The 27,296-nt window shown below is 40.8% G+C and overlaps 1 protein-coding gene across 1 annotated transcript in view; it reads left to right on the top strand.

The window, feature by feature from the left end:
• l3mbtl1 (L3MBTL histone methyl-lysine binding protein 1) overlaps nucleotides 1–27,296 on the top strand; it is a 92,474-nt gene that overhangs the window by 41,606 nt on the left and 23,572 nt on the right. The window contains exons 11-18 of the mRNA XM_059981197.1: nucleotides 7,797–7,932; nucleotides 10,299–10,390; nucleotides 14,723–14,874; nucleotides 17,899–17,975; nucleotides 19,991–20,076; nucleotides 20,195–20,305; nucleotides 24,629–24,743; nucleotides 26,047–26,149. Coding sequence (XP_059837180.1) covers nucleotides 7,797–7,932; nucleotides 10,299–10,390; nucleotides 14,723–14,874; nucleotides 17,899–17,975; nucleotides 19,991–20,076; nucleotides 20,195–20,305; nucleotides 24,629–24,743; nucleotides 26,047–26,149 — 872 coding nt within the window. The remainder of the gene's footprint in view (nucleotides 1–7,796; nucleotides 7,933–10,298; nucleotides 10,391–14,722; nucleotides 14,875–17,898; nucleotides 17,976–19,990; nucleotides 20,077–20,194; nucleotides 20,306–24,628; nucleotides 24,744–26,046; nucleotides 26,150–27,296) is intronic.

Here is a 27,296-nt window from a genome sequence, read left to right as displayed (position 1 = left end):
GTGCTCGCTAGAATTTAGATGATACGGGAGGGGGATCTCATTGAAACCTTTTGAATGTTGAAAGGCCTAAACAGAGTAGATTCAGAAAGGATGTTTCCCATGATGGGGGAGTCTAGAACAAGAGAGCACAGCCTCAGGATAGAGGGACATCCATTTAAAACAGAGATACGGAGACATTCCTTTAGCCAAATGGTGCTGACTTTGTGGAATTTATTACCACAGACAGCTATGGAGGCCAGGTCATTGTGTGTATTTAAGACAAAGTTTGATAGGTTATTAATTGGACATGGCATCAGAGGTTACGGGGGGGAAGGCTGTGGAGTGGGGCTGAGGAAGGAAAAATTGATCAGCCGTGATTGAACGGCAGAGCAGGCTCAATAGGCCAAATGACCTAATTCTGCTCCTAAGTCTTATGGTCTTATGGTCTAAAGCACCAGAGCCATTGCAAGTGATTTGCAGTGTTACTGATAGACCCTATGCAATCAGAACAATGCCAAGTTGGACTGGTGAATAGACCACTGAAAAGAGCTGGAAGAGACTGTACAGCCAGAGCTGACAGTTAACAGAACCTTGGTTTTGAACTTAGTTGAGCTTTGGCAGCTGTAGTTCAGTGCAAACTTCCCTGAATACAGTCAGAATGAACAACCTGGTTTGTTAGGAGAAGAACACAAGTTTATGGAGTTGGTTACGAGTTCTGCAAAACTGGTGGATGACCACAACCAGATTAGGATACCTTTGAGAAAGAAGGAGGGCAACATGCCAAATATCAGGAACGTTGCTGAACAACATGCTCTAAATCTAAGGAAGAGATTTAAGAAGGATTTGTTATTCACAGATAAGTGATTCTTTAGAAAAGTTTTCAGAAAACAATCCTTCTTCAGAAAGGAATGAAGTGGGTTTTTAACCCCACTGGTTGGTTCATATCATGAGGAACATAGGAGAGATTGATCAGTTCTGTGCGAAAGGTGCTCATTTCCACCATGATGGTACAGAATCTTGATGAAGAGGGTTTCCACACAGTCTTCTGTGAAGTAGAGGTTATTTTCAATGGGTGTCCAATTACTAAAGCACCCTCCTATCGCAGTGATTTGGAAACACTAACACCCAACTACCTGTAGCTTCTGAAGACCATACCATCCTTACCACCAGGAAAATACCAGATGAAGAATTTTATCTCGTTGTAGCTGGAAGCAGGCCCAATATGTGTCAAACTTGTTTTAGAAATGGTGGGTCAAGGAGTATTTGCCACAATTACAGGAATGTCAGAAATGGTCAGGTAGAAAACCCAAATTCTTCCCAGAGATGTTGTGCTTATAGTTGATGACGCAACACCTGAGAACTTGCGGATCGTGGGAAGAGTCTTTCCTGTCCGAAGAGGATTTATGAAGCAGGTGCACATCAAGACCAAGACCAACTGTCTGGACAGGCCTATAACCAGAATCTGTCTTGGCAGAAGTTTGGGGAGATACAGATCCAGAAGCTTCATGACTTTGATTTGACTTACTGACTTGACAGAGAGCAGTGGTAAAGATCACTCAGTATAGGACTAAGTGCTGGTAACATCTGGCCTAGATAACTGCTGCATGACGACTGGAAGAAGAAAGAAGAAAGAGGGCATTTGTACAAATATTAAGATGTTCATTCTTTAAGGTTTCATTTCTCCTATTTTGGTAATATATAGTTATAATTATTGGAGTGTAATAATTAAAGGGCTGGGATGTAGGAGCCATGTTTCTATTCTCTGTCTGTATTGTATTTTTGTGGCACATTTATTATGGTAATCTGTCATGAGGATTGGGGCATGCAAGAAGTATGCTTAGTTGTTTAGTAGAGCGGGATTGAGCATGGAGAAATACATTTTTTGTTAACTGGTAATTTAGTTTGACTGCTTACTACACTGATTGGAATGCTTTTCAACCGCTTATGCTATTTGGGACATTGTTGGAACACTAACCAGAACACTTAAATATGTATGGCAAGCTAATTCTGATATCACAAATTAGAGCACTCAGTTACGCTAATTTGAATGATAAGATCGCTAATTTAGTTTTGTTTTTTATCACTATATTTTTGGTGATTTCGTAATAAGGCATCGGAAGTACCTTGTTCGACTTTTGGAATTTCATTATTGTGGAAGTGTGTCATGCAGTATCAATCTCCTGGGTTAGTCTCTTAGCGGTTTTAGTTTGTTTTAAAGTACCTGCTACAGCTGAGATTCATTTTCTTGCAGGCATTCACAGTAAATACAAGAAACACAATAGAATCACTGAAACATTGGGCCGAAAAGGATGAACAAACAACCAATGTGGCAAAGGACAACAAACTGTGCCGATGCAAAAGAAAGAAAAAAAGAAATAATAATAATATATAAGCTGTAAATATTGAAGGCATGAGATGAAGAACACGCTACAGCTGTGAAGATCCCTGCTGCACCTGATGACCTTGTGATCTCCATCTCAGACTGTCTTTACAGAGAGTGAACCCTCGCAAGGCAGGAAGTCCTGATGGAGTACCTGGTAAGGCTTTGAAAACCTGTGCCAACCAACTAGCGGGAGTATTCAAGGACATTTTCAACCTCTCACTGCTATGGGTGGATGTTTCCACTTGCTTCAGAAAGGCAACAATTATCCCACTGCCTAAGATGAATAATGTGGGCTGCCTTAATGACTATCACCTGGTAGCGCTCACATCGACAGTGATGAAATACTTTTGAGAGGTTGGTCGTGACTAGACTGAACTCCTGTCTCAGCAAGGACCTGGACCCCTTGTAATTTGCCGATAGCCGCAATAGGTCAATGGCAGATGCAATCTCAGTGGCTCTCCACACGGCTTTAGACAACCTGGACAACACAAACACCTATGTCAGGATGCTGTTCATCGACTATAGCTCAGCATTTAATTCCATCATTCCCACAGTCCTGATTGAGAAGTTGCAGAACCTGGTCCTCTGTACCTCCCTCTGCAATTAGATCCTCAACTTCCTAACCGGAAGACCACAATCTGTGTGGATTGGTGATAACATATCCTCCTCGCTGACAAACAACACTGGTGCACCTCATGGGTGTGTGCTTAACCCACTGCTCTACTCTCTATATACATGTGACTGTGTGGCTAAGCATAGCTCAAATACCACCTATAAATTTGCTGACAATACAACCATTGTTGTTAGAATCTGAGGTGGTGACGAGAGGGCGTACAGGAGTGAGATATGCCAACTAGTGGAGTGGTACCGCAGCAACGACCTGGCACTCAATGTCAGTAAGATGAAAGAGCTGATTGTGGACTTCAGGAAGGTTAAGTCAAAGGAACACCTACCAATCCTCATAGAGGGTTCAGAAGTGGAGAGAGTGAGCAGCTTCAAGTTCCTGGCTGTCAAAATCTCTGAGAATCTAACCTGGTCCCAACATATTGATGCAGTTATAAAGAAGGCAAGACAGCGGCTATACTTTATTATGAGTTTGAAGAGATTTGGCATGTCAACAAATACACTCAAAAGCTTCATTAGTTGTACCATGGAGAGCATTCTGAAAGGCTGCATCACTGTGTGGTACGGAAGGGCTACTATACAGGACCAAAAGAAGCTGCAGCTGGTTGTAAATCTTGTCAGCTCCATCTTGGGTACTTGCCTACAAAGTACCCAGGACATCTTCAGGGAGCGGTGTCTCAGAAAGGCAGCGTACATTATTAAGGACCTCCAGCACCCAGGGCATTCCCTTTTCTCACTGTTACCATCAGGTATGAGGTACAGAAGCCTGAAGGCACACACTGTGATTCAGGAACAGCTTCTTCCCCTCTGCCATCCAATTCCTAAATGGACATTGAATCTTTGGATACTACCTTACTTTTTAAAAATTATACAGTATTTCTGTTTTTGCACTTTTTTAATCTATTCAATATACATAATTGATTTACTTGTTTATTTATTATTATTATTTTTTTTCTCTGCTAGATTATATATTACATTGAACTGCTGCTGCTAAGTTGACATGTTACATGCTGGTGATGATAAACCTGATACTGATTCTGATTCTGAGGAGTCCTTGAAAGTGAGTCCATAGGTTGTGGGAACAGTTCAGTGATGGAGTGAGTGAAGTTCAGTGACGGTATTCCCTCTGGTTCAAGAGCCTGATGGCTGAGATGTAATAAGTGTTCTGGAACCTTGTGGTGTGGGTCCTGTTGGCAGCAGTGAGAAGAGAGCATGTCCTGGCTGATGGGGGCCCTTAATAATGGATTCTTCTTTCCTGCAACAAAGCTCCATATAGATGTGCTCAGCGGTTGGAATGGCTTTACTCATGATGAACTGGGTCATATCCACTACTTTTTGTAGGACTTACTGTTCAAGGACATTGGCATATCTATACCAGGCTGTGATGCTACCAGTCAATATACTCCTTTACCACACACCTATAGAAGTCTGTCAAAGTTGTAGATGACATGACGAATCTTCACAAGCTCCTAAGAAAGTAGAGGCACTACTGTGCCTTCTTTGTAATGCCACTTATGTACTGGACCAAGGACAGATCCTCTGAAGTTATAACACCAAGGAATTTAAAGATGCTGACCCTCTCCACCTCTGATCCCCCAATGAGGATTGGCTCATGAATCTCTGGTTTCCTCCTCCTGAAGTCAATAATCAGCTCCTTGGTCTTGGCTCTATTGAGTGAAATGTTGTTGTGGCCAGATTTTCAACTCCCTCCTGTATACTGATTCGTCCCCACCTTTGATTCAGCCAATTACTGGTGTCATCAGTAACCTTCGATAGGACTTCAGTTCATGTAACAATAATGAACTAATTTACCAATTTACCTGATCTTATTGATGTCTCCTGCATTTTGTTCAGTGTGTGATCATGAGACTAACTCAGCTGAAAATCATATATTTGTTAGTTTTTGATCAAGTTGCATTACTTTTGTCTTGGTAAGCAGTTTCAACATAGATAGGTCATGTTCTTTTGCTCACTTCTCCATATATATGTAAATTACTCTTAGTAAACCTCAGACATTTTGACAACTGTAGTGGCACTTGGCAACCGTAGATGAGCTGAGTGGGTCAAGCAACATCTGTAGAGGCTACAAGGTGTAAGTCAGCATTTTGGGATAAGACCCTGTATCACGATGTCCTGATACATACACATAGAACATAAAAATTTACAGCACATTACGGACCCTTCAGCCCACAATGCTGTGCCGACCATGTAACCTACTCTAGCAATTGCCTCGAATTTCCCTAGCACATATATTTTTCTAACCTCCATGTACCTATCTAAGAGGCTCTTAAAAGACCCCATTGTATCCGCTTCCACCACTGCCACCGGCTGTACATTCCACGCACCTACCACTCTCTGTGGAGAAACTTACCCCTGACATCCACTTGGTACCTATTTCCGAGCACCTTAAAACTATGCTTCCTCGTGTTAGCCATTTCAGCTAAAGATAAAGGCTCTGACTATCCACACGATCAATGCCTCTCATCATCTTATACACCTCTATCAGGTCACCTCTCATTCTCCATCGCTCCTAGGAGAAAAGGCCAAGTACACTCAACCTATTCTCATAAGGTATGCTCTCCGATCCAGGCAACATCCTTGTAAAGATATAGGGTCTTGATCTAAAACATCACCTTGAAACTTCTGTCTCTGCAGATGCTGCTCGATCGACTGATTTCTTCCAGTGTACTTTTTTTGTCCCTGATTTCAGCATCTCCGCTCTCTTTTATCTTCTAGGCAGACTGTGACTTCCCAAACAAAAAAGCATAATCTGGCCATCTTTATGATCTTTCAAAAATGAGCAATCTGATCAAAATATAGAAAAAGCCAAAAGGCTTAATGTGCTAGTTGCCAAGAAGATGTTAGGATATCAAAGGAACTAAAGCTACTGCTGTGATGGAGGACACTCAGTAAACACACTCCTTTGACGCGCACATTTACACACACACAAACATTGCATTGTCATTCTGTTGTTGTGCTTAGTGTATGCACTTCCGTGTCTTCCCTGGTATATTCTTATAATGGGTCCTAAACCAAGGTTGTGTGTTCTTGTTGGCTTTATGGCTTTATGGTACCTTTCCCATCATACATGGTGGAATATTTCATTTATTTAATATTGGGGATGTGTGAATGTATGCTTGTTGTTTGTGTACTGTATTTAAGGTAGATACTTATGTTTATTTTGTAATATGATTGAAACTATATTGTGCGGTGCATCATATTTTGATTCATGTGTAGTTTTCAGTTAACTTCAGTAATTAAAGAAGGTCTGTCCTGGTGCCTACGAAATGGGGGATCATCACTCTCAGTAGGAGGGAGTGTTAGGAGCTGACAGGCATTCACACTGGACAAATATAGTACAAAGCTATTATTGTGTTTTCTGGTACATACCTTTTTTGTAAGTATTAGCAGTTTTCTTTTCACCATTTTCATTCATTTTTGACATACTTAATAAACACCTTTGCACGAAAGTGCAAAATGACTCCAGCCATTGTTTCGTTTGGTCAGAACCCACATATTTAACAAGTGTTGAGGTTGAAGATAAGTTATGATTTTCACAAATGATGCAACAGACATATAATAGCCATTTTTTGCTCCTATTTCCTGTGCTTGAAGGAACCCTTTTAAGTGTTCACTAGATAGTAGTTGCTAGACAGTTTTATTATTGCATCGTATAATTTTGGAATATATATTGAAAATTAAGCTTTATAATTCTGTGGGATTTTTGGTAAAGTTTGGGTTTGCCTCCTCCAGTCCATTATTAAAATAAGTTCAAATGAACTATGCTCACAAAATGGAAATGTGGAAAAACTTCTTAAACTTAAATCTCCTTACTCTCATTTCAAGTTAGTGGTGGAAAAGACAAGACGTCACAATTTGGTCAATTACAGAAATAGCAGACACCCAAATCCATGCACAATGTGTCATAAGGTTTACATTGTGGCTTGCAAGAAATGCCTGTTACAGTGAGGTTTTGTGTAATTCCCTGTTTGTGAAAACACAATAGCCTTCATTTAGCTATTTTATATTGCTTTTTCTAGTTGGAAATTAATAATCCACACTTATTTTTAAGATTTAACAAAAGGCTAGAATTAATGTTTAGAGCACAAGTATTTGTAGTGAGCAGAGATGAGTTGCAAGACTGTTTATTGGGTCATGCTGAACTCCCATTGTAAATGGGGCCCAGTGGAGGATGCCTTCTATGTTTGTAATAAAAATGAGATTCAAAGAAGGAAACTTATTTTTGTCCTAGACTTTACACATCTCTTTAGCTTTTAGGAGGGAGGAGAACATTTTAGAGACCCATTATTCATGGTTTCTTTCAACCACAAAGTGGTCATAGGCATGTGATGCAGTGATATAATGGAGTTGTTTATCAGATCATGGGTTTGGACAAAAGATGAAATTATATCTCATGAAGAATGTGAATCAACCAGCAAACATAAATGTCACAGAAATTTTTGTTTTAATCAACTAATTCATTGCTTCTGAAAATCCAGTTGTAATGAATCAATCTATTCTAGTTTATTACAAAACATGAAAGAATGCTGAAGCCTTGTCACCTGATTTATTTCCTTTTGTTAGCGATTGCCTATCCATATTAATGATCCATCTGCTTATAGATCAGTAACAGTAAATTTTCCAAATGAAGTCTGAAGAAGAAAAAAGTTTCCAAATTTTATGCTTTTGTTATCCATATATCGTAATGTATACTGTAAGATCATATAGGAAGTAAAGCAAGGGAATGAGAAGAAAGAAGACTGTTTAAATTTTCAACAATGGATTAATAACAGTATCCTTTCTTTGGAAGGTTTGTGGTTATCGCTTGCGACTCCACTTCGACGGTTATTCTGAGTGTCACGATTTCTGGGTAAATGCTGATTCTCCAGATATCCACCCTGCAGGATGGTGTGAGAAGACAGGCCATCGATTATATCTTCCTAGAGGTGAGAGATTCATAGGCATGGTCTTATTAGCTTTGGGCACAATTATTGTCTGATCAGCCCAATTTCTGGGTGAAGTGACTATATTCCCCCCCCCCCCATAGAGGAGATATTTATTATTATACATACCAGTTCATGATCGTAGAGCTGAAGAAATTTATATCATGTTTTGCAAGATTTATGCATGTTATAGTAAATTTGATTTCATTAAATAATAGTATCATTTGAACCAATCAGTTGATTTTCTCTATATTGATAAATATGTTTGCTATGCTGTACTGTCTGATTAATATTTTGTGTATAGAATTAAAGCTGTAGACAATGTCTAGGAATGTTCTCCTGTTGTGTGGCAGCAATTGAGGGACACAGTGGATTCTGATTAATTGATCCACTGGTTAATTAGGGCAGCCACATTTATGGACAACTCTTAAAGAACAAAAACTAATCAAGAATTAGTTAACCACACACTGCCGGGATTCCTTAAGTTTATTTGGGACACCATGCTGCTTAATTGGGACAGGAGACTGATGTTCAAAAGTTTCTAACTAGCGTCAGGCGCATGAACTTATGTGGCCAATAGACACTGTGATTAAAGTGAGCAGCTTTTGAAGAGCGTCAGCTGCGTGCATTTGTGTTCAAAAAGCAGTGATCTTTGTCTCTGATAGGTGGCGAGAGATAAACAGTAAGACAATTTAGAATTGTTTTGCTCTTTGCGCTCAATCATTCAGGCTTGACTGAAGATTTGGAGGATGCATTGTGTGAAGGCTGTCCATTATCCGCACTGGGTGTCAGCACTTACTTTGTTCATGAATGTCAATGAAATTTGTGCAAGGGGGGGGGTTATTAAAGTGGAAAAGCTGTTGTGCTGGGCAGTTCCATTCTCTCTGCCTTGCAAGTCTGGGTCCAGTGGTATGAGTAGTCTTCACAAAATTGGAATCTTTCTTGGTTACAGTGGATAACCATGAATTCTTCTTGTGCTTTTTAAATGCTCATGAATTGTTGCAAAACTGCCTTCTTGGCCATTGGATCTCACTGTTGATTCATTTCGCCCATTACTCCAAAGCTGACTTCACATGCCAGGACAGGCTAGTCCCTATTTCATCAGGGTATGAAGCCCACCGGCTACCCTCACTGGATTTAGCCCACCCATCAAAGCCATGTATTGGGCTGTAGCCATAGTCACGTGCCAACAGTGTTGGCACATGGCCAAGTGGTTAAGGCTTTGTACTAGCGATCTGAAGGTCGTTAGTTTGAGCCTCAGCTGAGGCAGCCTTGAGCAAAGCACTTAACCACACACTGCTCCTGAATGTTTATAGCCCAGTGGTGGTGGTTGGTACAGTATGGACAAGACAAGACAGCAACTTGGAGCCACAGGTGAGGGATGAGTGTCTGGTGGGGACCAAAGGTGAGTTACTCCGCCAGAATGAACATGACGTGCCCCTTCACCAGAGGTGCTAACCCTCCCTGGACACCCTATACACGGCTGCAGATACAAGATGAATTCCTCCATTAGAACTGTTAGGAATTGCTACAGTTTTATAGTACTGTCGTAGCATTGGTCATTTTCTAATTTGTTTTGTATTTCACTTCAATATGTAATTTTTTACTCAGTTAAATGATAGTTTGTCTTTTTTTAATATCTTTTTAATTATGTCCGTGCAACAGGCTAATTGTGGCAACTGCTTAATCAGATAAAAATGTACTGGTCACGATATATTCCAATTAACCACAATCCACTGTACATAGATAAATAGATACTTTATTGATCCCAAAGGAAATTACAGTGTCATAGTAGCATTACAAGTGAACAGATATACAAATATTAGATGAGAAGTAAGAAAGAAAAATAAAAGTTACCTCAAACAGTTTAACAGGAGGGGGTCATCACTTCCCTGGCTCTAGGTTGACTTATTATAGAACCTATTGGCTGAGGTTAAGAACGACCTCATATAGTGCTCTTTGGTACAGTGCAGTTGTCAGTCTATTACTGAAAGAGCTCCTCTGTTCAGCCAATGTGGCATGCAGAGGGTGAGAAACATTTTTCATAGCGTCTTTTGTTCTACCACAACCTCCAGTGTGTCCAGTTTGACTCCTATAACAGAGCCAGCCTTTCTAATGTTTATTAAGCCTGTTGATACCATAGCCCCAGCATACCATTGCAGAAAAGACTGTGAAAATAACAAGAATATATGCTGTCCACTAGATGGCATCAAACTAGCACAAGAGTAATCGAAAGGTCATCATTTTAAACAAAATAAATAACCTTGCGGTATGAATCAGAAGTTGATGTGAATTTAGGGTACGGGTTGATATTAATTTGCAGAAGATTGTATTAGTTATATCAATAATGCAATTTTGTCCCATTTTAGGGTATAAAGAAGAAGAGTTCAACTGGCCAAATTACTTAAGGATAACAAAATCTCAAGCTGCACCGAAGCAACTCTTCATCAATCAAAATATAGTGAGCATCTGCACTAAACATTTTATTAGAGTGGACTGCTGAAAGAAGTTGTGCATTGAAAATAGTATTTCCTATGAATCTGCTTAATGACTTTTGCAATAATAGAGGAATTTGTTACATTTTTTTAACATAAGTCATGGGAATCTAAAGGCGACTTTCTTTCTGGTATATTTATAACAGAGTTTAGTAAAATACATTCTTATGTGTTATTAATGTTGTTGGCAATAATGCAATGAACGTTGATAAAAATGAAAAGGAATTAGAATGTGGAAAGAGGCCTTTCAAACCAGCAAACCAATATTCATGATTCCCCTTAACTCAAGGAAGTTTTGATTACATTTGCTCACTTATTCCTTTATTTCTCAATTTTGTAATGAACTCCACAGCCTCAGAACCACCCACCTGAATCTGAATACCTTTAAAATCTCTTTCATTTTGCTGTACTTTTAAAGCAAATATATCAAAAACACAGAAAAGCTTATTCTTGCTCTATAAAAGCAAAACATTACAGATGCTGAAAATCATCAAAAAAAGAGAAAAAATATTGGAAATGAACCAAGGTCACACAACATTTATAGAGAAAAAAATAGAGTTAACGCATTCTGTTTAAAAACTTATTGGCTGAAATTCCAACTCTGTTGCTCTCTTCATAAATGTCTCCAGATCATTCCTTAAAGTTTCTGTATTTATTTCTATTTTAAGTTTAGTTCACTGACATGTTAATATCAAATAAATCTTCTCACACTCACATTTTTCATTATGTTAACTCAAAAATTTAGTGTTTCAAGTCTTTCTTTGCATTTGTTCAAACCAGCCGAAATCCTCATTTCTCTCATACCATTCTTTATATGAGATATCCAAGAATGCATACAGTATTCTTGTTGAGTCTAATTAAGGTTTCATTTGACCTCATCGTTACCAATAACACATTTTATCATGAGCTTATGGTGTTACCAATCTGATGATGTGCGTTCAGTGAGTCCATTTCTGCTTTATTCTTTAATATCGACATATGGGGACTTCCAATTAAGTCTGAAAAGATAAAGTTTCTTACAATTTAGCAATCTAAATCTAGTACTGTTTTGAAAAATTGTATCCTCTAAACACCATTTGGATAGTACCCTTCAGGAAGGATATACAGCAAAATTCAGCCTAAACACTTCCCTCTGCAACTGGATTCTAGACTTCCTGACTGGGAGACCTCAGTCAGTCTGGATTGCGAGCAGCATCTCCAACACCAAGACACTGAGAAACAGGCCCCCCCCCCCCCAGGGCTGTGTACTCAGTCCGCTGCTGTTCACTCTGCTGACCCACGACTGTGCAGCAATACACAGCTTGAACCACATCATCAAGTTCGCCGATGACATGACCGTGGTGGGTCTCATCAGCAACAACGATGAGTCAGCATATAGAGAGGAGGTGCAGCGGCTAACGGACTGGTGCAGAGCCAACAACCTGTCTCTGAATGTGAACGAAACATAAGAGATAGTTGTTGACTTCAGGAGGGCACGGAGCGACCACTCCCCACTGAACATGGACAGCTCCTCGGTAGAGATCACTAAGAGCACCAAATTTCTTGGTGTTCACCTGACGGAGAATCTCACCTGGTCCTTCAATACCAGCCCCATAGTCAAGAAAGCCCAGCTGTGTCTCTACTTCCTGCGAAGGCTGAGGAAAGTCCATCTCCCACCCCCCATCCTCACCACATTCTGCAGAGGATATATTGACGGTATCCTGAGCAGCTGCATTACTGCCTGGTTCGGAAATTGCACCATCTCAGATTGTAATACCCTGCAGCGGATAGTGAGGTCAGCTGAAAACATCATCGGGGTCTCTCTTCCCACCATTACAGACATTTACACCACATGCTGCAACCGCAAAGCTAACAGCATTGTGAAGGACCCCACAAACCACTCATACAAACTCATTTCCCTCCTGCCATCTGGCAAAAGGTACGGAAGCATTCGGGCTCTCACGACTAGACTGTGTAACAGTTTCTTCCCCCAAGCCATTAGACTCAATTCCCAGAGTTTAGTCTCACACACACACACACCACTCCCTTCGCAATTTTTGCTCATTTCTTTCTCAATTCCTGCTAAAACATTATTTACATTTACATCATTTATTATCATATTGTAATTTGCTCTTTACTGTGTCTATTGTCTTGTTTATTGATTATTGTACTGTTTTGCACTGTTCTGTGCACTTTAAGTAGTCCCGTGTAGGTCTGAAGTCTAATGTAGTTTTGTGTTGTTTCATGTAGTCTAGTGTAGTTTGGTGTTGTTTCATGTAGCACCATGGTCCTGGAGGAACGTTGTTTCATTTTTACTGTGTAATGTACCAACAGTTATGGTTGAAATGAGAATTAAAGCGACTTAACTTGACTTAAAATTAGAGTTTATAAACCAAAGGCTGCATAGGTTTGATTCATATTCCTTTGACATGAGTAATATAATTCTAATCGAAATGTTTAAAATGAAGAAGATTTTATAAAGGAGTTGCAGTGAAAATAAATCCTATGGGAGAAGTAGTCAAGTACAGTGGACATAATCCTAAAACCAAAGCTAGGCTATTATGAGTGAAATCGAGAAATGCTTCTGCATTACTAAAGTGTAATTGGTCTTTCATATGAAGGTGGATACTGACTCAATTGAATTTGGGTGATTTCAAATGGGTAAGTTCTGATCCCCTGACCAGTGGTGTAGTGGCATCAGCACTGGACTTCGAGGTGGAAGGCCCTGAGATCAAATCTGCCCGGGATCCACCTGGGCAGCAGCAATACCTGCGTGGAAGGAAGGCTTGGCAATCTACTTCCATATCTTGCCACAAAAACCCTATGGACAATTACACCACCTATAGGATCGCCATGAGTCAACTATGACTCAACGGCACTCCAGCAACAACAAGTCATAATCAGATAAAGAAGGTTGATGGCTAGAGCAGATGTGTACTAAGACTGGCATTAATAGCAATAAGTATCTACAACTGTTCCTATATTATCTTCACCACTATATTTATTTGATTGGTTTATTATGAAAAGTCATGAAGTTTCTGCAACAGAAATGGTGAAAGCTGTAAATCCAAAGGTAGATTTTTGGAGTAGACAGAATTAGAAACATCTTTAATGTGCATATGTTTTTGTCACTTCCTGATTTGAGAGCTGATTTAAAATTATGAGTTAAGTTCCGATTACAATTAAAAGTGCACAAATATGCCAAGTTCTAAAAGCAACTAATCTATTTGTTACAAGTGATTACACAGACAAAAGGACTCCCAAGAACCTGGCATATTTGTGCAGGGGTTTACAGGGGTAAGGAAGGATTGTAATTTGATGGAGTGAGATGACACCCGAGTATCATGTACAGTTTTCATCTCCTTATCTCAGAAATGGTTTACTTGATACTGAGGAGGGTAGATGGGTGAGATTAAGGCAAATGCCATTTTGATATCATGGACAAATTGGGCTGAAGGTGTTTCTGTGCAGTATGATGATGATGATGACATCCATCTGTTTTGAAGGACGGTGGATAGTAGCATTAGAATGACCTGTCCAAGACACATGAGCACAAGCCTGGGTGGAAGGAATGGAGATCCTGGGATCCCCCTCTCAGCCTCACTGGTGTAGTCCAAAGGAAAGCGAAGCAGTACGTTTGACACCAGCTTGACTGTAAGAGCTGCTGGAAGGATGTTCAGTGATGTCTAGCCACTTCAGAGCTTCCAGTCCAGATTTTCTTTCCGGGTTTACTCCCATATCCTTTGTCTCTCTCTCGAGGCTGCCCTCAATGCAATGGGGCTATTTAACCATAACTGGGGTTTCCATACCCATATACTGTATAACTCGATAATATCGCTCTATGAAAGGAAGTACAATGAAGATTCACTCAACTGATACCACGATTGTTGTGCTTGTCTTGTAAGAGAAATTAAATAAAGTGGGACTGCAATCTTTTAAGTGTAGAAGAATTGGAGATGTCATCAAAATGTATATAGTTATTTGACACGCAGGGAAGATATTCCTCTGATTGAGGGTTTAAGATTATGGGGCACAGTTTCTGAATAAGGTACCAGATTGAGATTTGGTGGGGATGAACACTAAGAGAATGAAGGAATATGAGTGTAGTGCTGGAAGATGACACTGAGGTGGATCAGCCATGATCTTAATGAATGGAGAAAAAGGGTCAAAGGAAAGTACAGCCAACTGCCCCTCTGATTTCTTGTGCTTTTGTTATTGTAGGACCTTGGAAAAACAAAGGCATGTTAAATGGTGGATTAATGCATTTTATTAGGCAAAATGGTTCAAACTTAAATTTATAATGATGCTTTTTTTTTCAGATGGTCACCCCTTTGGGATTTCGTGTTGGAATGAAACTGGAAGCAGTCGATAGAATGAATCCATCTCTGATCTGTGTTGCCACAGTGACTGATATAGTTGAAAGCAGGTTTCTGGTGCATTTCGATAATTGGGATGACACGTATGATTACTGGTAGGCTTTCCACATCGGTCTTTGAATTTGGGAAGATTAACAAATAAATAAGAAGCAGAAAAGCTTTGGGGGAAAAAGTAGGAAAAGATAGAGTGAAATAAAATGCTGCCAAAGAAATGAGAAACAAAAAGTAACCAACCTAATCTGGGCTTAGATAGATGAGATAAATTTATGTAGCAGAAAAGACAAAACATATATAAATTTTCCTGAGGTGATTTGAAACAAATTTTTTCCTTTAAAAAAAAGTCTTTGTATTTTTTTCTTTCTTCCTGTGCTCAAGTAGCACCTGAATATATTGCCAGCTGATTTCCTCATAGACTGTGTCACTGGAGTTCATGAGCCATTTGGAGTTTTGACAAGTAAAGGTTAGCTAGAATAATACACAGTAGATTTCCCGTGTCTTATTGATTCAGTCCCTTCATCAGAGACTAATCCTAACACAATTAACTTCATTGGTCATTGGGCATATCGAGTGGCTTATTCCAGCAAGTTGTAACAGCCATGACATTTATATTAGTTATAATATTATCGTGTCAGAAAGTTTCAGTTTTATCATTACCAACAAATGTATTTTCTTTACAAGATTAGACTTTGTTTTGTTTAAAGAGTTGGGTCACAGACTTTTGCCGTGTAGGAGTCTGTCTTGCTCCATGTGAGCAATGCACCAGCTGGAGCAGCTTTGAAAGCTCATTACATTCCGTTGTTTCTCTGTGCAGTCTATAAATCAGTTAACAAATGTTTAAAATGTCAGTGGTGCTGCCAGCTCAACTCTCCAAAACTTGCAAGAAAAATAATAAGAAAACTAATCAGATCTCAGGATCTGAAGTGGGAGCAGAACATCAGCTCCATCCTGAAGAAGGCCCAGCAGCGGATGTACTTCCTGCGGCTCTTGAGGAAATATGGTCTGCCTCAGGAATTGCTGCTGCAGTTCTACACTGCAGTCATTGAGTCTGTCCTGTGCACCTCCATCACTGTGTGGTTTGGAGCCGCCACCAAGCAGGATAGAACCAGACTACAGCGCACAGTGAGGACTGCCAAGCGCATCATTGGAGCCTCCCTGCCCTCTATTGTGGACCTGTACTCTTCCAGGTTGAAGAAGAGGGCGGGGAACATCATAAAGGACTCCTTCCATCCTGCGCATGGACTGTTTGAACTGCTTCCGTCTGGTAGGCGCTTCAGATCCCTCCAGACTAAGACTAATAGGCACTGGAGAAGTTTTTTCCCTACTGCGGTCACTTTGCTGAACAGTTAACTGTTGGCTAACTATTACTTGGATTGCACTACTTGTATGTATAATATATATTTTCATTTATATTTATCATTATTATTGTTATGAGCAGAGAGACAACATCTGCTGGAAGTAAATTCCTTGTATGTGCACAGGTACTTGGCGATTAAAGTCTGATTCTGATTCTGATACAAATGATTTACATTTCACAGCCTGTCACAGTGTATTTCCTGTCAGCTACAGTCCTGAATGAATGCTATAGTGTAACTTCAACTTTAACTTTGTTTTATCCTATCACAAACGAGAAAATGTGAAGACATTGGAAATCCAAGCAACACACACAAAATGTTGGAAGAACTCAGCAAGTCAGGCTGCATCTATGGAAAAGAGTACAGGCAAAGGTACCCTTTTCCAGAGATACTGTCTGGCCTGGTGAGTTCCTCCAGCATTTTGTGTGGTTGCTTTGGTAGTGAATTAACATGGTAATAACATTGTGACAATTGTTTTGGCATTTCTCAGTGCTGTAGCTCATAATATTGTATGACATAGAGACATCCTGTTTAACAAATAAAGGCCAACTGTTCTCCTCTGATCAATGGTCAAAGAACAGAGTCACCAGACAATTCATCATCCAGAGGGTAAAATGGGCTGGAAAAGGAGGCATGATGGCTCAGTGAACAAAGTTATTGCCTTGTAGTACCTGAGACCCAGATACAATCCTGACCTTTATGTGGAGTTTGCATGTTTTCCCTGAGACTACAATATATCAGTTGCTTCTCAGTGGAAAGAAGAGAGTGCAGATGCTGAAATACGGAGCAAAAAGCAAGTTGCTGGAGGAACTCAGCAGATGAACAGGACCTGTGGAGGAAAGGGAGGGTCGATGATTTGGGGCTGATTCAGAGTCTTGGGTCTGAAACTATTCCTTTGTCTCCACAGTTGCTGCTTGACCCCTGAGGTCCTCTTGCAGCTTCTTTTTGCTCCTTTTATCAGGGTGCTCTGGTTTCCTTTTATATCCTGAAGTGTTGGTGAGTAGGTGGAATTTGGAGGTAGTTGAGGAAAATGTGGGGAGAATAAAAAGTGGAACTAATGCAGGATTAGTGAAAATTGGTAACTGCCTATCACCTCTCTCACGATTCTGCCTTCTTCTACTACACATAGTGCTTTCTGCTTATATTCCTTCTTCACCTCTCCGGCCTATCCCCTCCCCCACCCCTTGATCTTTCCTCTGATTGGTTTTTCACGTGCACCTTCCTCCTCCGCCCACGTTCTTTATAGGGCCCCTGCCCCCTCCTTCTTCAGTCCTGATGAAGGGTCTCGACCCGAAACGTTGACTACTCCTTTCAGCGGATGCAGCCTGACCTGCTGAGTTCATCCAGCTTGTTTGTACGTAGTGAAAATTGGTAGTTGGTGGTTGGCATGGAGATTGAGTTTTGGTTTTTAATGTATTCCATAATTGCTATAATTTCTTTTCATGTTGAGGGGGAGCATAATGTGGGAGCTGCTGAGGTATCACTTTTCTGATCAGACAGTCTTCTCCGATATGGGTTCATAATTGACTCTTGGAATTGAAGGTGATCAGGAGAAAGGCCTGCCTCTGTACTATATCTCTCAATGAAACTTTAGTAGGAGGCAATGCATTAACAATAAACCAAAACTCAGAAGCTTCACATCTTCAGCTATCAGACATCTTTTTAGAATATAGTTTCAATCTTTGACCTTCTCTTGGATATCATTCTACTGTTTAGCACCCTAAGTAGTACAAGGGTTCTCCTAACAAATTCTTTTTTTTTGGTTAGGTGTGATGCCAGCAGCCCGTACATCCATCCTGTTGGTTGGTGCCAGCAACATGGAAAACCATTGACACCTCCACAAGGTAAGATGAGAAAATCCTTAAGCTGGTCAGATTTGAAGTTTCCGGTTCTACCTATACTGCATCTAGACTGAAAACAACAGGCTGCCAGCAGAGAGAGAGTGGGAAGGACAATGGGGAAACTGTAACTTTGGTGGTGATTAGGTATAATGGGCACTTCAAAGAAAAGCAAAATAAAACTCATTGCCTTTTCCTTCTTGTAAACTTGTATCTCTAAATTCTTATGTTCTTTTGCTGTTCTGACCTCGTTTTCATTATTGTTACTGCCGATGTTCAGAACATAGTTCCCACTGAACTTCTCTGCAGCATTCCCTTCTCCAGCTCCGCACCATTTCAACACCACTGCCCTTCAAAACTTTCGCTATAATTCTTCAAGGTTTTGATTTTGGTGTATTCCTTAATGGCGGCAATTTTCTTCATGTTGAGAGGGAGCATGATGTGCAGGTGCTGAGACACCTACTTTTCTCATTAGGAAGATCTTCCCAGATATGGGTTCATATTTAACACTTACTCTTGGAGTTGAAGGTGAGCAGGAGAAAAAGGAGAGGTCGGCTTTCTTGGCCAACGAGTCCTGTCTTCAGATTGCACCATGTTATTTCCCAACGAGAGTCAGCATGTCAGTGCCTCAGGTGCAGTATCTGCATTGGCAGTGGTTCATTAAAAGAGGTCTTGCTCTGCTGCTTTGATTCTCAGAAATCGTATTCAAGGCCTGGAATTCTGACTGACATTGGCACTGTCTGGCCTTGCATGGTAGCAGTCAGGGTGCTGTGATGAAATGGAATTTGAAGCATCAGCATCATGGCGGAATCTATTAATGTAGTTAACCAATTCCTTGTTGCAATTGTTGGGCTCCAAACTCTGTTCCGAGCTATATGATGCTGGATCCCCTCCATTCACCTTGAAGTAGCATACATGCTTGCCTACCAAAGCACCCAGCATTTTGTGGTGTGCACAAATCAGTCCTATATTGTAGATTTTCTTCTGATGCCACCGCTGTCTGACAATTAAACCAGCATATTCCTTCCCTTTAATTACAATGTAATTGTATCCAATCAACTGTAGATCCTCTTGTCTGCTTTCCTCAGATAAAAGGCTGAAGTTGTGAAATCAAGTGAGAGTATGTGTTCATCACTAACATGTTCTGGACTTAGTGCACTGCATATCCAGTTATTGTTGGATATCCAGTTCAGTGTTTGAAAGGAACGTGGAACAATCCATCTGTGTTGTGGAGACTGAGGGAAATTGAGAGGTACATGCTTACTCAGTCTGCAGTTTGGAAGTCGGTAGGTATTGTGGATGATGAGGAAGTGCAATGTAAGAAGGAGGATGAGGTATTAAGATACTGTAAATGGAATGGATTCTGCACTGCTACTTGCTTTGGGCCTAATATTAACTTTCCAGCATAAGTCAGTGTCATTATTCATATAGTATATACTATGTTCCTTTTTAATAAATTAAATAAAAAATGCTGGTAGCACGCTGAATTCCTGCCCTTCACTCTGATACACATCTTCTTTGTTCCCCCTGCACCTCCTGACTTTCTCTAAGCCAAGGGTGCTAACCCTGTTTCGTCCTCAGTAAACACTGCCTGACCTGCTGAATATTTCTTAACGTTTTCTGATTGATTTCAGATGATCAGCATCGGCTTTATTTAGTTTATGGGTCCTTTTGTTTTCATTCGAGGACATTAATTGGACTCTAGGTGTGGAAGTAAACAGGGAACTAGCCTGGCCACTATGATGGAACCAGAGTGTGGCTGAGAAGGTAAACCTTCACTATTTTACTGCAGGGCCAAGAAGAGCACAATTGCTCCCACAAAGAAGGGCAGGACGTCTCCAGCCTGCCATTCTCCACAACCAGTATCCCCCTAACTGACCTTGGGAGTGGGCTATAGACATCTGGCAGCCAGATTTTAGGTAGGAATCTATGCAGAGGCATGCAAATCAATGAGCAGCAGAAGTCCATCCCAAACCTGTCCTTTGATATGAAGGCTAATGGCGGCACCTCTTATATTTCAGGGTACCCTCACCCAGAGCAGTTCTCTTGGGATAGGTATTTGGAAGAAACTGGATCTTCTGCTGCTCCTGCGCGTGCATTTAAAACAGTAAGTAAAATGCTTTTCAATTTAACATATTTCAAAAAAAGATTAAAATATTGTAGATTCTTCCAGCCAAACAGGACTCAAATTTCACATTCTTAGAGCTTTCCTCCTCCTGTTTTAGCGTCCTCCCCATGGCTTCCAGGTAAACATGAAAATGGAAGCTGTTGATAGACGAAATCCGATGCTGATTCGTGTAGCCACGATTATTGATGTTGATGACCACAGGATAAAGGTAGTCAATGATATTGCTTTCTTCAGTAATATTTAGTGTTTTTAACCGTTGCACAGTATTATGGCTCTGATATGTTACTATTAATTTTCTAATCAACATAACTAATTAGATAAAAGAGCATTTGGAATATAGAAATTTGCATTTGCTTAGCACCTTTATGAACTCTAGATATCTCAAAGCACTTAACTTCCTTTGAAGTGTAGTCAGTACTGCTGAATTGGAACAAATGGGTGCTCAACTGATAATGGTAACAGCATACTGTGTAAATGTGTACTTGCGATAATGAGAAATAACAGCTAAATGATATTTCTTAGGTTCTTTCAAATACCAAAACTGTGAAAATCTTAATTCAAGGAATAAAGTTAGCTGCTCCTGTAAGCAATCAAAAAATACTTGACTAATCTGAGTGCCTTAAAATGCTGAAGACTATGAACTGCCTGACAGTCCTGGGATAACTTTGCTAGCTCCCTGCAAGCCTCTGCTGGCTTGGATATGGGCTCATAGGGAACAAGGCATCCCACTTGCACAAATGTCTCTGGGATCTCCCATGCTGCGACTGTGAATTTGCGAGGAGTGAAAAATAAACTTGTTCCAGCTTCCTACAGCCTTGAAAATAATCCAGGATTTTAAAAGGTTGCCTGATTTGGGGGAAGCATATCATCCCACTCACTACTACCCATACATGAACATCATATTTAGACAATAGACAATAGGTGCAGAAGTAGACCATTCGGCCCTTCGAGCCTGCACCACCATTCTGAGATCATGGCTGATCATCTACTATCAATACCCGGTTCCCGCCTTGTCCCCATATCCCTTGGTTCTCCTATCCATCAAATACCTATCTAGCTCCTTCTTGAAAGCATCCAGAGAATTGGCCTCCACTGCCTTCCAAGGCAGTGCATTCCAGACCCCCACAACTCTCTGGGAGAAGAAGCTTTTCCTTAACTCTGTCCTAAATGACCTACCCCTTATTCTCAAACCATGCCCTCTGGTACTGGACTCTCCCAGCATCTGGAACATATTTCCTGCCTCTATCTTGTCCAATCCCTTAATAATCTTATATGTTGCATTCAGATCCCCTCTCAATCTCCTTAATTCCAGTATGTACAAGCCCAGTCTCTCTAACCTCTCTGCGTAAGACAGTCCGGACATCCCAGGAATGAACCTCGTGAATCTTCGCTGCACTTCCTCTACAGCCAGGATGTCCTTCCTTAACCCTGGAGACCAAAACTGTACACAATACTCTAGGTGTGGTCTCACCAGGGCCCTGTACAAATGCAAAAGGATTTCCTTGCTCTTGTACTCAATTCCCTTTGTAATAAAGGCCAACAATCCATTAGCCTTCTTCACTGCCTGCTGCACTTGCTCATTCACCTTCAGTGACTGATGAACAAGGACTCCTAGATCTCATTGTATTTCTCCCTTACCTAACTCTACACCGTTCAAATAATAATCTGCCTTCCTGTTCTTATTCCCAAAGCGGATAACCTCACACTTATTCACATTAAACGTCATCTGCCAAGTATCTGCCCACTCACCCAGCCTATCCAAGTCACCCTGAATTCTCCTAACATCCTCATCACATGTCACACTGCCACCCAGCTTAGTATCATCAGCAAACTTGCTGATGTTATTCTCAATGCCTTCATCTAAATTGTTGATGTAAATCGTAAACAGCTGTGGTCCCAATACCGAGCCCTGTGGCACCCCACTAGTCACCACTTGCCATTCCGAGAAACACCCATTCACCGCTACCCTTTGCTTTCTATCTGCCAACCAGTTTTCTATCCATGTCAATATCTTCCCCCCAATGCCATGAGCTCTGATTTTACTCACCAATCTCCTACGTGGGACCTTATGAAATGCCTTCTGAAAATCGAGGTACACTACATCCACTGGATCTCCCTTGTCTACCTTCCTGGTTACATCCTCAAAAAACTCCAATAGATTAGTCAAGCATGATTTGCCCTTGGTAAATCCATGCTGGTTCGGCCCAATCCTATCACTGCTATCTAGATATGCAACTATTTCATCTTTAATAATGGACTCTAGCATCTTCCCCACTACTGATGTTAGGCTGACAGGACGATAGTTCTTTGTTTTCTCCCTCCCTCCTTTCTTAAAAAGTGGGATAACATTAGCCATTCTCCAATCCTCAGGAACTGAACCTGAATCTAAGGAACATTAGAAAATGATTACCAATGCATCCGCAATTTCCAAGGCCACCTCCTTTTGTACCCTAGGATGCAGACCATCTGGACCTGGGGATTTGTCAGCCTTCAGTCCCATCAGTCTACTCATCACCGTTTCCTTCCTAATGTCAATCTGTTTCATTTCCTCTGTTACCCTATGTCCTTGGCCCATCCATACATGTGGGAGATTGCTTATGTCTTCCCTAGTGAAGACAGATCTAAAGTACTTGTTAAATTCCTCTGCCATTTCTCTGTTTCCCATAACAATTTCACCCAATTCATTCTTCAAGGGCCCAACATTGTTCTTAACTACCTTCTTTCTCTTCACATACCTAAAAAAGCTTTTGCTATCCTCCTTTATATTCCTGGCTAGCTTGCGTTCGTACCTCATTTTTTCTCCCCGTATTGCCTTTTTAGTTAAATTCTGTTGTTCCTTAAAAATTTCCCAGTCATCTGTCCTGATGATAGCTCTGTCATATTTCTTTTTTTTTTAATGCTATGCAATCTCTGACTTCCTTTGTCAACCACTGTGGCCCCGTTCCCCCCTTTGAATCCTTCCTCCTCCGGGGGATGAACTGATTTTGCACCTTGTGCATTATTCCCAAGAATACCTGCCATTGCTGTTCCACTGTCTTTTCTGCTAGGATATCCATCCAGTTAACTTTGGCCAGCTTCTCCCTCATGGCTCCATAGATTCCCCTGTTCAATTGCAACACTGACACCTCCGATCTGCCCTTATCCTTCTCAAATTACAGATAAAAACTTATCATATAATGGTCACTACCTCCTAATGGCTCCTTTACTTCAAGATTGCTTATCAAATCCTGTTCATTACACAAGACTAAATCCAGAATAGCCTTGTCCCTGGTCGGCTCTCGTACAAGCTGTTCCAAGAATGCAAACTGTAGGCACTCTACAAACTCCCTATCCTGGGGTCCAGCTCCAACCTGATTCTCCCAGTTCACCTGCATGTTGAAATCCCCCATAACTACTGCGACATTACCTTTGCCACATGCCAATGTTAACTCCCTATTCAACTTGCACCCAATATCCATGCTACTGTTTGGCGGCCTGCAGACAACACCCATTTGGGTCATTTTGCCCTTACTGTTCCTCAGTTCTATCCACACAGACTCTACTTCTTCTGATCCTATGTTCCCCCTTGCAAAGGACTGAATCTCATTCCTCATCAACAGGGCCACCCCACCCCCTCTGCCCACTTTTCTGTCCCAACGATAGCACGTATACCCTTGTACATTCATTTCCCAGGTCTGATCTCCCTGCAGCCATGTCTCCGTTATCCCTACAACATCATAGTTACCCATTTGCACCTGAGCTTCAAGCTCATCCGCCTTATTTCTGACACTTCGTGCATTCAGATATAGAATTTTTAGCCCATTTCTCCTCTCTCTGTTTAAATCGCTGCCTATTGTGCTTAACCCAGCTCCCCGAGCTCCCATCAGGCTATATGCCCCTTGAATTTTGCTGTCCTTTCTAAATTTACTTAATCTTTCTGCACATTCAACTTCATGTTCTGTCAGAACATCCCTCTGTACATGTGTCCTCCTTATCACTTGTTCCGCCTCACCTTTCTCTACTACGCACTTAATACTCCAGAACCGTGTAGTCCCCACCTGTCCTTTATTCTTCATCTCGCTATCCTCTCTCGCATTCTTGATCCCGGCCTCCTGCAAATTTAGTTTAACCCCCCCCCCCAGAAGCACTAGCAAACTTTCCTGCAGGAATGTTAGTACCGCTCCAGTTCAGGTGTAAACCGTCCCTTCGGAACAGATCCCACCTTCCCTGGAACAAAGCCCAATTATCTAAAAACTTGAAGCCCTCCCTCCTGCACCATCCTCTCAGCCACGTATTAATCTGTATAATCCTTCTGTTCCTTGCCTCACTCGCACGTGGCACAGGTAGCAATCCTGAGATTGTTACCCTGGAGGTCCTGCCCTTCAGCTTTGCACCTAACTCCCTGAACTCACTACGCAGTACCCCCTCACTCATCCTACCCATTTGTGGATTCAAAAGTGTTGCAGTAATTTTAGTTCCAAATATCAGCTGATTTAATGATGGACTAAATATATATAGTTTAAACATTTCTGTGACTTATCTTCTGAAACAGATCTGTTTTGATGGATGTAGCCATGCTTACAGTTACTGGGTAGACACTGATGATCCAGACATCCATCCTGCTGGGTGGTGTAATAGAACAGGACATATTCTTCATCAACCAGCTAGTGAGTATAGCTCTGTTCCTTCCTCATTACTCTCCTTATTGACACACTGAATATTCATTTCAGGCTATAAGCTAATAGAATCATGGAAATAAGCAGCAAGTTAGGAATAACCTAGGAAGAGAGAACCAGTTAACATTTCAGGGCAAACACTTATTTTGTTTATTATTTTGACTTTTAAATACATTTAATTCAAATATTTTTGGTCACTACAGATATTGCCTGACCTACTGAATACTTCTGGTATTTTCTTTTATTTCAGACTGCAGTTTTAAAAAATATATATTTACTTCTGATTTTAAAGAGCAGAAATGAATGTTACAGGCTCAGTTGTATAGATAATTTTGATATTATCTCTGGAATTCAGCAACACCCATTTCTACTGGACACCAATGTATTATTTCGAAAAGGTTTCAGTTTAACTATCAGTGTTTCTTTGTAATGACTTTATATATTTTTTTGTTTTGAGTTTATTTCCCCATCGTTGATACATTTCTGAATAGTTGATACATTTCCCTCAAACTGTCCAAGCTGTGTTTGGGCAGAAAGCATGCACTTTCAATGACTGATGTTCTGAATGTTACATAAAACTTTTGAATGAGTTTTGAATGGGGTAAGTTTTCTGAGAGGATGGTAAGATTAGATAGAGGGAGATAATAACTTTAAGGTTGCAGCTTTGTCTTTTCTCTAACAGTTTACTGTTGGAAATCAACCTGATTAACTAGTCTGGCTCCTTTTTGTAATTCAGAAGAGTGTGCAACCCAGGAGAAGATAGGGATGTTGCAGTTGGACTTATCGGTAATTAGCAGCATGTTTGGGTGTGTTACCACAGTACAAGGGTATCAGACTTGAGAGTGGAGTAGTGGGGGTGGTGGAATTTGAATCTGAATATTCTTGAGGTGGGCAGTGGGGCAGGGAAACATGCAAGGTTGGTGAGCTGTTAAGAGGGAACCTGGGGCAGTGTGTGTGGGAAGCAATTCTCCTCCTTCAGTTCACATGATTAAATTGAAGACACTCCAATTTTATTGCTGCTTTAGATCTGTACGGCAGCTTAAATCAGAAATACCTACCCTCATCATAATATTTTTATGGCCTCCGCAGCAGCCAGATAGCTGGTTGGCCCATCCAGTCTCCATTCAAGAAAACGCTAATTTGAGAATGAGTTTGATAATTTTCAGTTGTTCAACTCTTATACTATCCAGATGCACTTGATTTGGTGGTTAAATTTATTATTTAAAACTTTCAGTGATAATAAGGAAAATGTTAATTAAGAACAGTAGTTTAAATCTGTAACTTTCTTTTCCAGAATCAGCAGATTCCTCAGCTGATCCTGGACAAAAAAGATGGCCGACTCCAGGGTGGAAGACTGTTAGTCATGCAAAGAGTCCAAAGTATACTACCCATCATCGGTAAGTATCTGTCAAAATTAGGAAAGCCTTGACATTCAGCACTCAGCACTCTACATTCTTCGCCCTCATCCAAACATCATTCAACAGCTGTGAATAGTTTACTGAGCTATTCCAACAGAAAAATTTAGCTCACTGTTACTGTAAAGCCCCTGGATTATTATGTGAAGGGAATTATAGTCCAGGAAAAACTCTTAAATCTACTTTGACTGCTCACTCAACTATGCTGTCCATGGACTGCATTTCCATTGGAGACTATCTAATTACACTTGGATCTGACAGCATTTTAATTCATGCCAACTGGAGTATGATTCTTTCGTGAGATATTGTAAAAGGTATGAAACAGCTTTGATTTAGCATGCTTGCACACATACACAGAATAGCTACATCTAATTACCCCCTCCTCTTTCTCTTTTTCCTATGGTCCACTCTCTTCTCCTAACAGATTTTTTCCTCTTTAGCTCTTTACCTTCCCTACCCGCCTGGTTTCACCTATTACCTTCTAGCTCTCCTTCCCCTCCCCACACCTTTTTATTCTGACATCTTCCTCTTTCCTTTTCAGCCCTAAAGAATGGTCTTGGCCTGAAACATCAACTGTTTATTAATTTCCATAGGTGCTGCCTGACCTGCTGAGTTCCTCCAGCTTTATGTGTGTGTTGCTTTGGATTTCCAGCATCTACAGACTTTCTCCTGTTAAAATTTAAAAGTTTTGTATCATGATAGATACCATAAGAAATTGTTCTCATGGCAGTGTGATCAAGAATCAGAGGAGATAGAATATAAAGTGATTAACAAATGATCAGGAATGGTATGATGGAAAGTTTTGCATACTGGAATACACAGTGTCAACATGTGGTAGATGCAGTTTCATTAGTGGCTTTAAGAAGGGGTTTGGATAAGCAGTTTTGAAACACTCCGGCATGGATGGTAGCAAGGCTGGCTGTGAAAGGAGGAGGGTTAGGCATGGGGCTAGCAAATTCATCCCCTAAAAACCCAGAGCTACAGAAATGCCAGCAGAAGCTCCAAAGACCTCATTCTTGGGAGAGAAAGGATCTTTGCCAAGTAGACATATAGGTGGGCTGCACATTGATGTGAAAGACTGGCCCAGGACAAAGGATTCTGGCAAGCTGCTGTCAGCAAACTATGGCCC

This window comes from Hypanus sabinus, chromosome 9 (assembly GCF_030144855.1).
Source record: "Hypanus sabinus isolate sHypSab1 chromosome 9, sHypSab1.hap1, whole genome shotgun sequence".
In the NCBI taxonomy this organism is placed as follows: Eukaryota; Metazoa; Chordata; class Chondrichthyes; order Myliobatiformes; family Dasyatidae; genus Hypanus; species Hypanus sabinus.
The sequence above is the reverse complement of the archived record's forward strand: the minus strand, read 5'-3'. Positions and strand labels throughout refer to the sequence as shown.